Below are 15,712 nucleotides of genomic sequence, written 5' to 3'. Positions count from 1 at the left end.
TGTATGTTCACAAAACACATCTCAAAAGATAGTCATCACTTCTCTTGGATTGTGCTTTTTTGTTTCCTGTTTAACTGCTGTGTTCGAGTTTCCACTCTAGTTAAATAATTCCTTTAAAAATTCCCCCGTTTCTACATAAGGTTTGCAATTGAAAGATCATGGCAAATGTTACAAAAATCCTTACTGCTTCCCCACCAAGAAAATAATCTTTCTGGTAGCTGATTAAATTTAAAACATAGAAGCTTTGGTAGGTTAGTATGCAGGCCAGATCCATGCACTTTTTAGTGAAAACAAGAGAATCACAAATAATCTTCTTTCACTGCTGTACACCAAGGGCTTGGAGAGAGTAATCTTCTATGAGCCATATCTCAAGAAGGCAGATTAAGAGAAGATCTGAAAATAGGCTGTAATTCCCCTTAATTTACATATTAAATTACATATTATTACAAATTACATATTTATTACATATTATTAATATGTAATATTATTAATATTACATATTGATTATATACAAATTAAATTACATGTTATTGCTTATCAATTAAATTTTCAATTGTACTCTGTGCTCCCAAGATACCTACAAAATTCTGTTCCTGTCAGTGATCTTATCTTAGGTCTGACTGCTATAACTATCCTTGCTTATTGATGCTTCCAAATTCAACATAAACATCTAATCTGTTTTGTACTACGTGATTTAAAAGAAAAAATACTGTCATTCCTCTCTGATTGTAAGCATTTAAAGCTTTTTAGAGTGCAGTAATATTCACAGCTATGCTGCTGAATGCATGCATTCCAGCCTTAATGTATATACCTAACTTAACTTCAAACTAGGTAGCTTAGGCATCTACAGTATCCTAACTGCCTTAGGGTAAGCTTTAGCATAAACTTTTCCTTGACAATGATAAATGGATTGATTTATCCTCAAACTTGAACAATGTTTTAGGCACTAAAGTTTTTCTTGCCATAGAAAAATAGCTACATGTACCCAATCTGGCTAGACAGCAGACATCTTGATTATTGATTACATAGCATGTAACCTATACTCTCAACCCTAAAACTGCATTTTATTGCTCACAATCCCGTTTGCTGTTGTTCATTTTTCTTATCAGTCTTTTGTAAGTGCTGTTTAAGATATCTTCAAGCATAGTCAGTTTTGTGCATCTTCTAAAAATTTTACACTTCATTCCTTGAGTGACATGAAGCCTATTAAATAAGCCATAGCTGCTGTCTGACTGGGTAAAGGTATATGTGATAAGTGATCATCAGAAACAGGCAAACTGAATACTTTTTTTTTTGTTATGTTATTGCAGGCTAAGGCATCTACAGGTCTGCTATACTGCAATTATGCTACTCTACATATTCTTCTCTATTTTCACACTTCTCTATTCTCTTTATATAAAAGATTCACAAATACCTAGATGAGAAGTAACCCAGTGGGCCTATTGCTTTGAGATAAACTGGAGTTAAACATTTGTGGATCATGAGAGAGAATAAGACACAAGTTGTCTAGAAGCTGGCAGAGTTCTGTTTTGTTTTATTTTTACCTGGAAACCACAACTGTGCCTTCCCACTGTCTCTGTGTATCAGAAAACTTATGGCTTTGAACCTACAGCTATGGAAGTTGCTCTGTTCATTGCATTGGAATGAACAGCTACTAGCAAAGGACTGTACTTATTTCCTCTGCTGTGCAGGAAGCTAATGGTCACATTCAGAGATGAAGTTGCAGATGTAAGAGGAACACAGAGAAACATTCTGAAGTAAACACATTGCCAGTAATAAAATTTGTTAAAATGCAACAGTTTTCTCTCTTACCAAAGTTTATTCTTCCTAATGGACTCATGAACCATAAAGGGAAAGAATTGCTCTGTAAAATGTAATCTTTCTTTCTAAATAACTGACAAAACAGTCAAGTACTTGCATGCCTAAGCATTTTACATGTTTCAGTGAACAAAATGCTTTTGTATTCATTTAGTCAAGTGTTAAATATGTTTTAAGGCCCTGAGAACAGCATTTCAGAGCTGCTTTCTGGAGCACATTTCTGTGATGAAGTTATTTGTCAGCTGATGATTGCCAGGAAGTAGAACAGACATTATTTCCCTCAAATCTTCAGATTCTGCTTAACACCGTACCAGAAAGTAAAATAATTTCGTAAGTCTGGATGTAAAGGTAGAAAAATATTCAGAGTATATCCAGAAAGCGTTATGGAAATCTTGAAATAACTTCTCTTTGCCAAATTAGTATGTTGTTTACATGTGTTCCACAGTAGTAAGCTTTTTAGCAATGACCTAGAGGTGAGTGATTCTTGGCTTGGAGGAGAAAAATCAGTAAAGAGGATGGCAGTGTGTTGTTCACACATGCTTTTTGCCCATGTTGCCTTTTGATTTGGTCTTAGGATTTTCATGTTTTCAGTTTAGCCAGTTTTCTTATGATTGGTCTCAAACATGTTGCAGTTTGTTCATCTGGTTAAAAAGACTAAATTTTAATCTCTGATTATTTTCATCATTAATTTGCCTTGAAATTTCTTTACAAAGATTGCTGTAATCTACCATATATAATCTTAAAACCTACCTCCTCAGTAAACAAAGAACATCATTGTAGAATCCATTATAATTCTTTTGTCACTGAAGAGTGAAGATCGGCTCTTCTCACATGATCATTTTACACACTTAAAAAGCTGGAAGAATGCTATGCATTAATTAGCTCTGCTGTTTGAAAAAGTTCTGCTGGTTGCTGTTTTGGTGCCTTTGCCCTCATTCAGAGAGTAGTCCTCAGCCTGGTGGAGTGATCCTCTTTTGCAGTCCTGAAATACCCAGCTTTCAGCATTCTGCTGTTAAATGAACAGGAAACTAGAATGCTGCCTGTATAAGATTACATCCCCAGGGTCAGTTCAGTCCAGGAGTACGCACGTGTGGTTAACAATACAACTTCAACTGCTTATGACACACCAAGGCTCTAAAAAAAGCTGATCTCAGTAGTTCAAAAACTAGCTTGTGTTACCCATTACTTTCCTGATAAGACCTTTCATGAGTCATTAATCTTCATCTGTGTTAGATAAGATCCAACGTGCTACAGTATTACCAGACATGACTCTTGCAGTTACACAGAATGACTGGTTTGTGTTGCCAAAAAAAAAAGGCATGTTCTGCTGTCTGAAAAACAACTCTGAGCCAAATATTTAGTCAGTCATTCATTTTTAGCCCATTTCCAGTACAGGAAGTTTTTGGATACATTGTCATTTATAATTGGAAAAATTCCATAAATTTTTTGTTAACTGTCTAAATGAGACAGTGGTCTGTCATTCCACAGAGGGAAAAAAAACAAACAACCTCTATTTGAAAATGTTTTCCTTATTTGAACTATGAGAAGCGAAGTTGACCCTACTGAACCTCTTCTACAGAATAATTTTCATATGGAAGTTATTAGATTCAAAAGTACTTTTCCTCATTTTACAGTATGCTTTTATTAGCTGATTTTTGATAATATATGGGATTGTGTATATGTGTCCAAATTGCAAAGTGCATTTTTCTTTCTTATTAAATTAAACTGAATGTTGTAAAACTTCTGTGCTTTGATTTTGAGACTAAAAAATCAGCATAAACAAAAGAAACTCTGAATTAATTAAGGAGACACACAATGTAGAATTGTCCAGGTATAAACTTATATTTGTTTGTTGTGTAAATAGTAGGATTATTTAAATTATCTGTACTGTGACATGGTTAAAAAACCACAGTAGCATTACAATTATAGAATAAAGTGACTTCTTTGAAGAAACTGGAATAAATATGCCTGAACAGTTAAATCTGCCCATTATAAATTGATAAAATTGATTTAGTAAAAATTACTGAGACCCAGCCTAATATCCTTCACACAAGTTTTCTGACAGAAGCTCTGATAAAAATTAAAGCATATACCATGGCTTATCAAATTAGATTAAACAAATTTAAAACAGCTACAGAATATGTCTTTCACTACTACATTGTAAAGAGTTTTGGGAGATAATATTTTTTATTATAATTTTAATGTGTCCATTCTCACTGCTGTGCAGAGAGAGGCAGAAATTATTTTCCCAAACCCTGCATGAGAAGGAACATCTATGCATCTGGATAGTATATACGGAAGAGCTAATCAGATGTGATGATAAAATGTTTTCTAGTTTTACTGGAAATGGGATTTGATCTGAATGTTGCCTTAAATACAGAAAAAAAAGCTCAGAGAAAGACAAAGAATTGTGTGACAGTTGTACTGATGGTGTTATTTAGAGACACTAAAAGAGCTTGCAGAGATAATTGTTTCTGGAAATCATTACATTAATTTGTATTAATTAGTACTATCCTGCATTAGAAAAACATTGAGTCTGTAAAATGACTGCACAGACTTGTAACTGCAAAATTCAAGCCAGTTTTGAAAACTTAGCTTGATTGATTTACTTCTTTCAGATGCAAAGCGATTTTCCTTAAAGCCATTTATGTTGGAATATCTTCTGCAGTTCTCCCAGTATTTCTTTGTAAAAGTCTACTTTCTGGTGTCCTTTTAACATACAATGCAAAAAACACTACATGGTACTTTAAATAGTTTATGATGCACTTTTATTTATTTTTTTTTTTTTTTCAGAAGAGATATGTACACTTGTAATAGCAGAAACTTTTCCTGAAGATTCAGGAATTTTCACCTGCACAGCAACAAATGAGCATGGTTCAGTAACAAGCAGTGCACAACTAACTGTCTGCTCAGGTATGTGACAAAGAGGAACTTTTAGTCATCAATCTTACATAATTAATTTACCTGTGAAGTAATCTGTGGAATTTGTGGAAAATGGCTTCACTATGACATGGGGTTTGTCAACCTCAGTGCATTCATAGAAAGCAAATTTAATGCTTCCTATGGTCATTTCTTGGTTTAATATTGTTATTAATGTGAAATACGTTTTTAAAGTTCTGCCACAAGCCTAGCATATCTTAAGCATTAGGGTTCAAGACTAGATGGCAGCAGAGGCAAAATTAAAGAGATGAAATTATGCTACTAAATGTGTCCTTCTGTAAAATAAAGCACTGTGACATGGTATGTTTAGTTTTGTGATATGTTACCATATATGTTGTCATGGGATGTACTAACCCAGCTGCCATTGCAAACTTGCCATGTAAACATGCATTCTTCAGCATTTTAAAATTATTTTTTCCTCAGTGATCCTGAAACTCCAGGAAGTCCTGTTTTAGCTGTTGTTGTCCATACTTGCCAGTCTCAGTTAGTGCCTTGATTTTCTGCAACAAATTTGGAGAGATTTATGAGGTTTCTAGTTGTGCCTTTTGCATGTGGCAAACTCAGAAAATGAATAGCCATCCATGTATCTAATTCAGCATAAAATATCAATAGGAGGACTAGAAAAATACCTTCATAAAACCAAAGATACTTCACTTTTAAAAAACTACACCTTGTATTTTCCATGTACTTTGTCTATGACTTTTGTTGAAGAGACATTCTTTTGATTTCTTTTAGCCAACTTGGAATGCTCCAGTGATGATTTCCATCATTTCCCCCCACTTCCTCCAGTGGAAATTAGCTCTCTTGAGCTTCCTCCTAAGAAAAATACAGATACTCACCAAGCAAACAATACTGAGTTGAGACCTGGTGTGATCGACCTTCAACAACAGCTCAGTTCACCTGAGGAAAAATCAAATGGCATTCATCCTCTTCATGGAGTAAATGGAATGATTAACAGCAAGCCAAATGGTGATAAATCCATCCCACCTCCAGCTGTCTTGCTTTCACCCACAAAGGAGCCACCACCTGTGCTTGCCAAACCAAAGCTGTGAGTATTTTTGTTTGGTTTTTTTTTGTTTCCTATAAACTTGATATTTGTTGACAGCAAGTTTTTGCCCGGAGCGGTTTAGCATTAGACAAATGGACAGTCACTGTGCCTGTCCCATGAACAGTCTTCCTCCTGCTGTGATTTATGTGCCAATGAGCTGAATACAGGAAACAGTTGCTTCCTTTACTTAGTGCCATGTCAAAGGGAAGTGCATTCTATATCCCAATGCCTTTAGAGAGGTTTAAGATAAAGTCACAAACAGAGAAATATTGTAGTGGCTGTTGCTCCATGTTTTTTCTCCTAGTCACTGTACCTAGAGATTATAATGGCCTGAGATTTTTGGATACTATTTCTGTTTCAGCACTGGTTAGATTTTTTTTTTTCTGCATGTGCTTGGGTTTGTGTAGTCAGTGGATATTCAGGTGTGTAATGTTTTTATTATTTCTTATGTTTATTTGTAACATATATCTCATTCTGCTTTCAGATTGCAATACCTCTCTTATAGCTAAAAATCTGAGAAGTCAAAGTTCTAGGAAAGGAGAGAGAAAAGAGTGGTAAAAAAGTTACAGTAGCATTTTTGCCTGGTGTTAAAGGTGATACCTTATGCATAAGTGATGTTCTGCTGCCTGTTAACCTACAGTTTGATTTTAACATTGTGCAGACTCCTCTTTTCCATCTCCCTCAACTAAACTAAACTGAATTGCTACTTTATTTCATTTGCATCAATAGTCAGAAGTAATTGTAAATTATAAAAATTTATAAAAAATTATAATGAGAAATTAGAAGAAGCATGAAACTTGGTCTTCAAGCTTAGCAAGGTAATTTCCTTTATTCCATGTTTTCACAGGAAACTTGCAAATTATAAAAACACTGTAATTTTAACATTCATGTTGAATTTAAATGCACAAAACCACATTTGAGGCAGCAAGCCAACAGTATTCCCTTTCTACTCACCATTTTTTCTTTCAGTTGCTCTTTGTCATTCTAAGCAACTGTAGAAGGAAAGGAGGAGTGAAATAACTAGAAAGACAAAGTAGTGAAATAACAATATATATGGTGGTAGTTGCATTGTATGGGAGGGAGGCTGCTGAGAATGGCAGCTTGCAGATGATGTGTGATATGGAGTAAGCCAGGTGGTCCTGTACCACCTGTTGCAAGACCCACTCATGAAGAAAGGAGATAGTAGTTCCAGCAGAGCAGTAAAAAAGAAATTTCACCCCAGAGGTTTCTTTCCCAGAAGCAAAGTTGCCTAAGATAAGGGAAAGAATGTGGTGTAAAAGACTTCTTTTTGTATGTTCACTGCTATATGTGCAAAATTTGTTTTGTTTGTACGCATAGATTTAACATAAAATACAGTAATGTAGAAGGATGCTATTGCAAAAGTCCCTTCAGTTGCTGCTGTCCAAATTGATGACCTTGGAATCCCTAGTGTAATTACACTCGATTCTTATATTTTACAATTAACAACACTTGAAGCACAAGAGACTGATCTTGATGGCAGTCAAGATACATGTTTTGTTTGGCCAAAGACTGTGTAAGTCTGTGTTGCTGTCACAAATTGAAATCTTGCCTTCTCCTCAGCCAAGTATTTTGCTCCCAAGCACAGTGATAGCATAAGGAAGGGAAAGAGTGCCAACAAGAGGAGAAAATAAATGTCTGACTGCAGAGACTTGAAATCAGCTTTAGGCATTTGGAAAACTGCTTCCCTAGTAAAAGCAAACCAAATAATGCCATTAAAATTAGCTGAGTAGTAAAGTAGCTCTCTCAACCATGAGAATGATCTGAAAAGAACTCATCTATGGAATTGTATCTGTCCATGGAGTATTAAATGATACAATCATTTTATTTTTATAAATTATCAAATGATAAAAATGACTAGCAATGAATAAAAGCAAGCAAACTTATAACTTTTTTTAAAAGTTATTTAAACTTCTAAATTGTTAAATATTGAGAGAGCTTTAAGCTTCTGAAAATCATTAATAGGTATCTTTTTCAGGAAGACTGGTTTTAAATTTCAAAAATAATCTTTTGTTTTCAAGTTTGTCTTAAATTATAAGTTATTAGTTTATCTGTGAAGTTTCTGAAAACAGTTTCTTCAGCCAACAAAATAATTGAACGTAATTGCGAAGAGTTTAAGAATGACAGGCTGGTTTTGGTTTTGCTTTTTTATTATTATTTTCAATTTAACAAGAAGGAGAGACTGAGTACCTTCTTGAAGTATGAAATACATTTGCATCTTTGCAATGTAGCTGTAACCAACACCTATGAATAATGATTTAACACAGTTCAATGTAATGCAAGAGTGGACTTGCTACAGAGAATTACTGTAGTTGTTTTCAGGCTTGAAAAGTGTTTTAAGGTCCTATAAAACATTCAGGTTGTGGTTACAGACACTTTAATAGTCCTTAAGGCATCATTAGTTGTTGCTTCAGTCTGGTCCTAAGAATATTTAAAATAGTTATATGACAATATTAAAAAAATTCTGGGAAAAAGATGTATAGAATTAATTATGGAAGTCAACAACAGATATTTTGCTAAAGTGAAATCTAGAAGACAATAATTCTAAATATGGCTAAAAGGCACAATATTTTGTGATATCTTGTTTGCAGCATGGGTTTCTGTAGAGTAGAAAGACGGTTAAACTGAGACAAAAAACCCTGATTTCTGTGATTCTGATCTCTGCTGCAGTGACCTATTTGAGCAGGTTGAGCAATTACTGTGCCTTGGACTTTTCTGGTCCATAATGGTGTAATGCACAGATGAGGTTTCAGAAGATCCTTAGCAATGTAGGTTATGTTAAGATATTTTGCATCTCTCAAAATTAGGCAAATTGTGTTAATATTAATTTCAATGCAAAGTCTGTATATGAAGGTTGTGCCTTAAACCCCTTATAATACACAGTGTGAGTGTCTACAAAAAAAAACACAACACTGTTCTATACAACTGTACATAACATGTCCATGGTTTCAAATTAAAAACTTCCATTCAAGTGGCTTGGTATTACTATTATTTTTCCATGTGTCTGTTAAAACAGAAAGACTAAAAAATACAGTGTTCATATGGTTACTGGATGTACATGTGTGATGTTTGTTTGCTTTGTAACAAGCCATCATTTTAAAGTTCATAGACTCAGTGTAACTACAATGTGGTGCCAGAGCTCCCTAAGCAGAGTGCTTCTCTACAGTTGTCTCGTGTTCAGCCTCTTTGTGTTGGAGTGTTATCCAAGTCTGTCATATACAATGAGCACAAAGAGTATAAACTTAAAGGGAGTTTATTACTTCCATAATAATTATATTTGATATCTACAAACAGTAAGAAACTGTTTAGCATATATTAAGAAGAGCTGAATAGACAAACAATATGTGAGAAAAGGCAACAGTTCAATGATTCATCTAACTTTGCATTCATGAGCAAAGGTCCACCCATGACCATTTCTTTTGTTTCATCCTCTGTGCTCTTTCAAGGTTGATAAGGACCTTTGGATCTTTATCTTGCTGTTAGTCTACCCTCAATAAAACCTTGATCTACACATATTTTCTACTGTAGTAGTAACTAATGCTAACTAAATTTACTAAAATGTGAAACAGGATAACTGCACGTAAAGTTAATCCCTTGATAATAGTACAAGTCCAGAGCCTTTACTGCATCTGTTTTCACAATTATTATATAGATGTTTCATTTGTAGTGCTTTCTTTTTATCTTATTCTGTATCAATACATTTTTAACAGAAATGGAGTTAAAGCAAGAAAAAGTTTTGTGAAGCATTTCCATTTCAGTGATCAGCAGGCACTAGGACTAAGGTTTATAATTTATTAATAACAAGTAATATATGAAAATAGAGGAGGCCTTATGAGAGAATGTACTAAGAAATAAGTTTTTTTCTCCATTTTCTCAGACTTGTTTCTTATGGAAAAGTTGCAAATCCTGCAAAGAAATAAAAAGTGTTATAAATATTTCCTGGCACACCTGTGGGCTGAATGCAGTAGATAACAGTGAGTTTGAAGCAAGGCACTAGCTGTCTTTTTTTGGTGATCTTGGATCACTGTGAAAATCTCCAAGAATACTGGAGGATAGAAGAGAGGAAATAGGAAGTGTTATGAATTATAGGTTGAAAGTCACATTTCATTGCCTGTTCCAGATCAAGGAATAGCATGACCCAAAAACCAGTTATTGCTGAGAAATTTCCTTTTTACTTGTGTCTTTGTCTGTTAATTGTGTCTTTGTTAACATAGTGTCAAAGGGTAATCACAAATGAACTTTGAGCCTTTTAAAATCTGCAGCAATAGAAGTCTGAATCTCCTTCTGACAATAGATGTGAAAAACAAGAGAGGTTAAAGGTGATACATTTATTTTTTAGGTTTTTCCTCGTTTTGGCACTGATGTTTTCTGACCCAAGTAGGTGGAGACATCTAAGTGTACTTCCTGCCTACATAAAAGCTAATCAGTATTTTAATCAGAAAATATCCTTGAAACAGTCCTGAAATACATGTACTGTGTGTGCCACCATCATAGTGTGCACACAGGACTTTGGTATTTTTTCAGATTTGTACTTTAACACTGAAAGTAATCCAGTTTATAGGACAAGCAGGGACATGATGGAAATTAATGGAATCATAGAATGGTTTGAGTTGTAAGGATCTTTAATGATTACCTAGTTCCAGCCCCCCCTGGAATGGACCAGAATGCCTTCCACTACTTCCTGCTCAAAGCCTCATCCAGCTTGGCCTTGAATGCTTCAGGGGATGGTGCATGCAACTGCTTCTCTGGGCAACCTTTTCCACTGCCTCACCACCCTCACAGTAAAGAATTTCTTCCTAATATATAATCTAAACCTCCCCTCTTCCAGTTCAAAGCCATTACTCCTTGTCCTATCACTGTACGTGCTATCTGCTCCAGATTTCCATAGGCCCTCTTGAGTTACTGGAAGCACTGCTCCAAGGTCTCCCCAGAACCTTTCCTTTACCAGGCTGAACAATCCTGGATCTCTCAGGCCATCTTCTTAGGAGAGGTGCTCCTGCCCTCTGAGCATCTTTGTCCTTCTCTGGACTTGCTGAACTAGGTCCATGTCTTTCCTGTATTGGGGACCCCAGAGCTGGGTGCAGCACTGCAGGTGGGGGCTCACAAGAGTGGAGTAGGGGAGGGACAGTAAGCATTCTCAGGCTGCAGGTCATGCTGCTTTTAATGCTGCCTAGGATATGGCTGGTCTTCTGGGCTACAAGTGCACAAGTTCAGACACTTGCTTGAGCCTGTGCACCTTAAGCTTTCAGTTAAACACATGCTGTAAACTTGTAAAAATCTTTAGCACCTCCAGGAGGGTTCTCCCTCTCTTTTCTGCCAGAGTGTTGCTTTGTAGCTCTGTTGCCTGTCTCATACCTTTGTTACCAACTGTCACCACCAGTTCCCCAAGATACCAAGAGTGGGCTTTTTTCTAAGAAAAGGATAGAAAAGGTTGGAGGTGGATTGTGTATTTAAGGCAGTTTGCTTTTTTCTGTAACAAGGTTGAGTAGAATACTGTGCAACAGTTTATGATGCACCTTTGAACCAGAAAATATAGCAGGAAATGTTGTACTATCCATCTGCAAACAGTTTATGGATAGTTTTCTGGTAATCAGGAACTAAAAGCACTGAAATCAAACATATTGAATTTTTAAACATTTCTGTTGATTTTTTTTTTATTGTTGTTTCTTTCCTTCTCACCTAAAAGACTGGGTGGATTTATTATTTGGAAATTATCAAGCAAAGGAAATCCAAGTAGTCAGTTTTTCAAAAATGCAGCATCTGAGATGTTCTCAGTTTGCTTTTGGATAGGGAATTAGTGCAGAAATATTCAAGTATTCTATTGGTATGACAGGATAGAAATCTCAGACAAAGTTATTAAATGCTTCCCTGAATGCTAATTAATCCTTGCAGTTTAATCATCATATGTACTTAATTTTTACATGGCTTTGAATATGGCATGCAACCACATTTTCCTTGGTATTCCTTCATACCTGACCATGTAAATATCCAATCTACACATAATTTTTGAAATTTTAAATGTATAATCTGATGCTGATTATGAGGGGGAAGGCAGGTCAGAAGAGATATAGTTTTTTTTTTGAACCACCTTTGTTTACCCTTGATACAGCTAAACCCATTTGCCAAGACTGCTCATTTCAGCTATGGAAGGCAGAAGATGAAGCTGAAAAACAATGAAACAGATGATGTTCATAATTTGGGGTTTGGTTTTCAGGAAAAACTAAATTTTAAAGTCTCAATAATAGTATATCTGTCCTCTTTGCCTTCTGAGTGACTTCCTAGAGAAAGGTCCCATCTGATTCAGGCAAAGAGCTTTTAACTAATACAACAGAAGATTGCACTGTCGCTTCCTTTGGCACCCAAGAAAAACTTCCACATACAGCATTTTGTGTTCTAATCAAAGTCAGAGACTGGAAATCCTTACTCAACTGAGGCATAACATGGAAATTTATTAATATTGAAAAATACAAAATTTATTTTAGAAAATCTGCTTGTCCCTTTTGTACAGGTATTGACAGTACTATTTATGATGTTCAATTAGTCAACAAATTGAAATGAAATGTCAACCAATATCAGTTTATGAGACAGAGAGAGGCAGTGGCCAAAGCTTGTTCTGCCAATCCTCATTTTCTTTGGAAAATGTGTTGTAGAATCTGGATAGATAAAGTTCTTTTTGATAGCATGAACTTCAAAGCATTATGGACATTACAGTTCTCTAAGATAGACAAGCATAATTATGTGAATTGTACTTGGGTTAAATAGTTATTGTATTTGAATGGCATTTCAAAGCCACGTGACTTCAGCTTAAAATCTTCAACAATATGAAGACTGATTAGTAATTGTTTTATTATTCTTTCCTTCAAGAAATTAAAAAACAAACAAACAAAAAACAAACAAACAAAAAAACCCCACCACAACAAGATGACAGTTTGCAATTTGAGGATGTTTTCCACAAGGATAATTTCTGAATAGCTAATTTACTGCATGCTTTTTAATATATAGCAAAAAAAGCAGCTAAACTATCTAAACACAAGCAAAACTTGTTAAACAAAGTTCAGGTGCTGGCTACCCTCAAACTCCCTGTGCCTGCTCTTTAATAAACTTGTTCTTTGAGTTTACCTTATCACAGAAACCCCCTGTAATTAGTCCTACCCATCTACCTGCAGCTGGTAGTTGCCCATGCTTTAAAAAAAGCTCTGCAGAAGTGTGAACCCATCCTTGAGTAAGGAGACTTGCTGGACAGGATGCCAATCTCACATACTTATATAGCTACTTGATTTTATTATTTTTCTGTTCCCTCCAAACATATGCCAAATTATTTATTTTTATTAAAGTGATGTAATTTTCTGATGGTTTCCATGTTTCTTCCATCTGTGATTGTACTATTAAGTTTTACTTGCATGTCATTTCAAGTTTATCAGGGAAATAAAGGAAATAAATTGATACTTTTTAGAACACTGACAAAACCATGTAAGAGATAGCAGCTGGACCACTTTCAGAGGCCTTGTTTATATCCTAGAAGAAATGCCAAATTGGAAGCACAAGTCTAAAATTTGGCTGCAGAGGAGAAGTTAGGTATTTGGTTTTAAATTAGTCATGGGGAAGGCAGAAAAGGCCCCAAGCTAAAGGCCAGGATAGCTGTATTTACAGCAATAGTTCCACCCCTGGTGTAGGAAAAGTCTCCAGGGAATGATGAAGGGTTGGCCTTAGTATCAAGTAAAACAGTTGTTTACTAGAAATATAATCAACTTCTCATCCTTTAGGAGACTTGATAATAGATTGTGTATATGTAGTGTTTGGAAAAAAATACTCATGAAAACCCAACTTGGTTGATATCTGGAATGTTCTGTTATTCCTGCTTGTTACCTTGTGTCAGGCCTTTAGATATTCTTGCCAAACTCAGCAGTGCATTTAGTAAGAAAAATAATTAGCATATATGAAGCTAATGGAATTGGACACCTAGTAAACACTGAGAATTTTGCTTCCAGGATGACATCATGGCAACCCTCTTATAACCTCTCAAAGGCACTGCATTTTTGTTTCTTTTGATTAATTGTTACTGCTCATCACAAACTTATTAAAGCAGATCTTTGATGTTTGATTATATGCATAAAATATCTTTAGTTTTCAAAAATGTGAAGCATCAGCTCAGTACGAGTGGATTTCTATGTATTTATCTGTATTAACTATTATGTGACATACTACACATACCTTTACACAGGCAAAGTATTGTTTTCTTGCATGTTCTTTGAAATTTTTTTACCTTATCACCATGCTGATTCTGGAATTCATCTGTATTTTATGGACTTATCATTGAAAACACTTTTCATGTCTTCCTACATTTATTTGAAAGACACAGTTGCCAATTTTCTTTTTTCCTTACTTCTTCCTTTCTTTCTCCCTCCATATAACAATTTTTAACCACTGTAATGCTTCTACTTGTATCTTCTTTCTGTTTCTGTATACTTTTTAAGAAACATATGTGGACTGTGTTTTTTTCATGTTTTATTCAAGTGCAAGAGTTTTTCAATGAAGATTTTGCCTACCATCCCCCTGTCTCCCCTTCTCACCTCTCAGCAGTAAATCCTTTAAGTAATAGATTAGGACAGTAGCATTGTTGAGTTCAAGTTTTTTATAATACCTAAGCTTTTTTCTTTTTCCTTTTTCTTTTTAAAATAAACTTATTGGGGACTTTCACTAGCTGTCAGAATTCCTCAGAAATCTGGAGATTGTCTATAAGCTCACAACCTAGGAAACAATATGAAATGCAATAAGGAGAATAGAGGAAGACAGATGACAAAAATGTGTTTGCAAATGGAAATACAATTAAAATAACCTTTGATTTGTTGACTTTTAATTCCCAGTTCTCTATGGATGATGTCTGTATTTTTGTGTTTTATATAGTTGATAAGAATTATGGTGGTAGGTGAAAAATCTGTTTAGGAAAATGGGTAGAATAGCATTAAAATCTATTTAACATTTTCTGTTACATCTGTCTTATGCCTATATCACAAAATTTTCCAAATTCATAAAAAATATTGAATGGTAGGAACTATATTTAAATAAACAGAAGCATTTTAGACTGAGCAAAGAAGCTTACTTGGTTAAAATTTTATGGTGGTGTTTACAATTATTGAAATTCTCACCATTTTCAGTGCAGTAGTACTGAAAATTTACAATTATTTTCTATTTTCTCACTGTTATTCATTTCATTAAAGTCAATTTAGTACAAGTGGTATAGTTTGCTCAAATCATGTTGCAGTTGACATATTTCTGCAGTGAAAAATGGAAATGGGAAATAGTAATAACCATTCAGAGGGAAAGTTTCTTTCTCTTGGATTTGAAAAATGCAATTAAAGGAAATACTTTCCTAAAATTTCTCTTTTCCAAAAGCTCTTGTTAAAATAATTATAATAGAAAAATCTCAGTTAAAGTAACTAGTGCTCGAAGAAGCTTTTCCTTCATTCCCTTTCCCACACTTGCTGTTGCTCATGCTTTCTCCTACATGCTCTCACTCCTCTCTCCTCTCTTTCTTTCATTCTGGTGGAAAGTCTTCACAATTCAAAGTCTTCACAGTTCAGACAGATGAACCACTGTTAGCATAAGCTTCACCAATTCAGGATAAGGACTGTTTTACATTTATTGCACTATGAGAAGACCTCAAAGGGTTCTTCATTGTTAGAGAAAAACTCATATTTTCCTTTTCAAGTACAGGAATGTCAGAGTTACTGTAGAAATTCCTTTTCTGTGAGTTTTGCTGAGTTGCTGCATTCATTTTCCTGCTTGGAGGAATTAAATACTTGCATGCTCCTGATACATGTATAAAATGCAGATCAAGTTGCTTAAGTTCTCAGTGGGTGAGAAAGGCAGGGTAGAAGCCTGTGAAAA

General features: G+C 34.9%; 1 protein-coding gene across 1 annotated transcript in view; it reads left to right on the top strand.

The window, feature by feature from the left end:
* The window catches only part of PALLD (palladin, cytoskeletal associated protein), a 184,823-nt gene that overhangs the window by 71,520 nt on the left and 97,591 nt on the right, over positions 1–15,712 (top strand). Inside the window, exons 9-10 of the mRNA XM_079305932.1 lie at positions 4,612–4,731; positions 5,494–5,806. Of these exons, the coding sequence (XP_079162058.1) occupies positions 4,612–4,731; positions 5,494–5,806 (433 nt within the window). The remainder of the gene's footprint in view (positions 1–4,611; positions 4,732–5,493; positions 5,807–15,712) is intronic.

This window comes from Erithacus rubecula, assembly GCF_903797595.1.
Source record: "Erithacus rubecula genome assembly, chromosome: 5".
In the NCBI taxonomy this organism is placed as follows: domain Eukaryota; kingdom Metazoa; phylum Chordata; class Aves; order Passeriformes; family Muscicapidae; genus Erithacus; species Erithacus rubecula.
The sequence above is the reverse complement of the archived record's forward strand: the minus strand, read 5'-3'. Positions and strand labels throughout refer to the sequence as shown.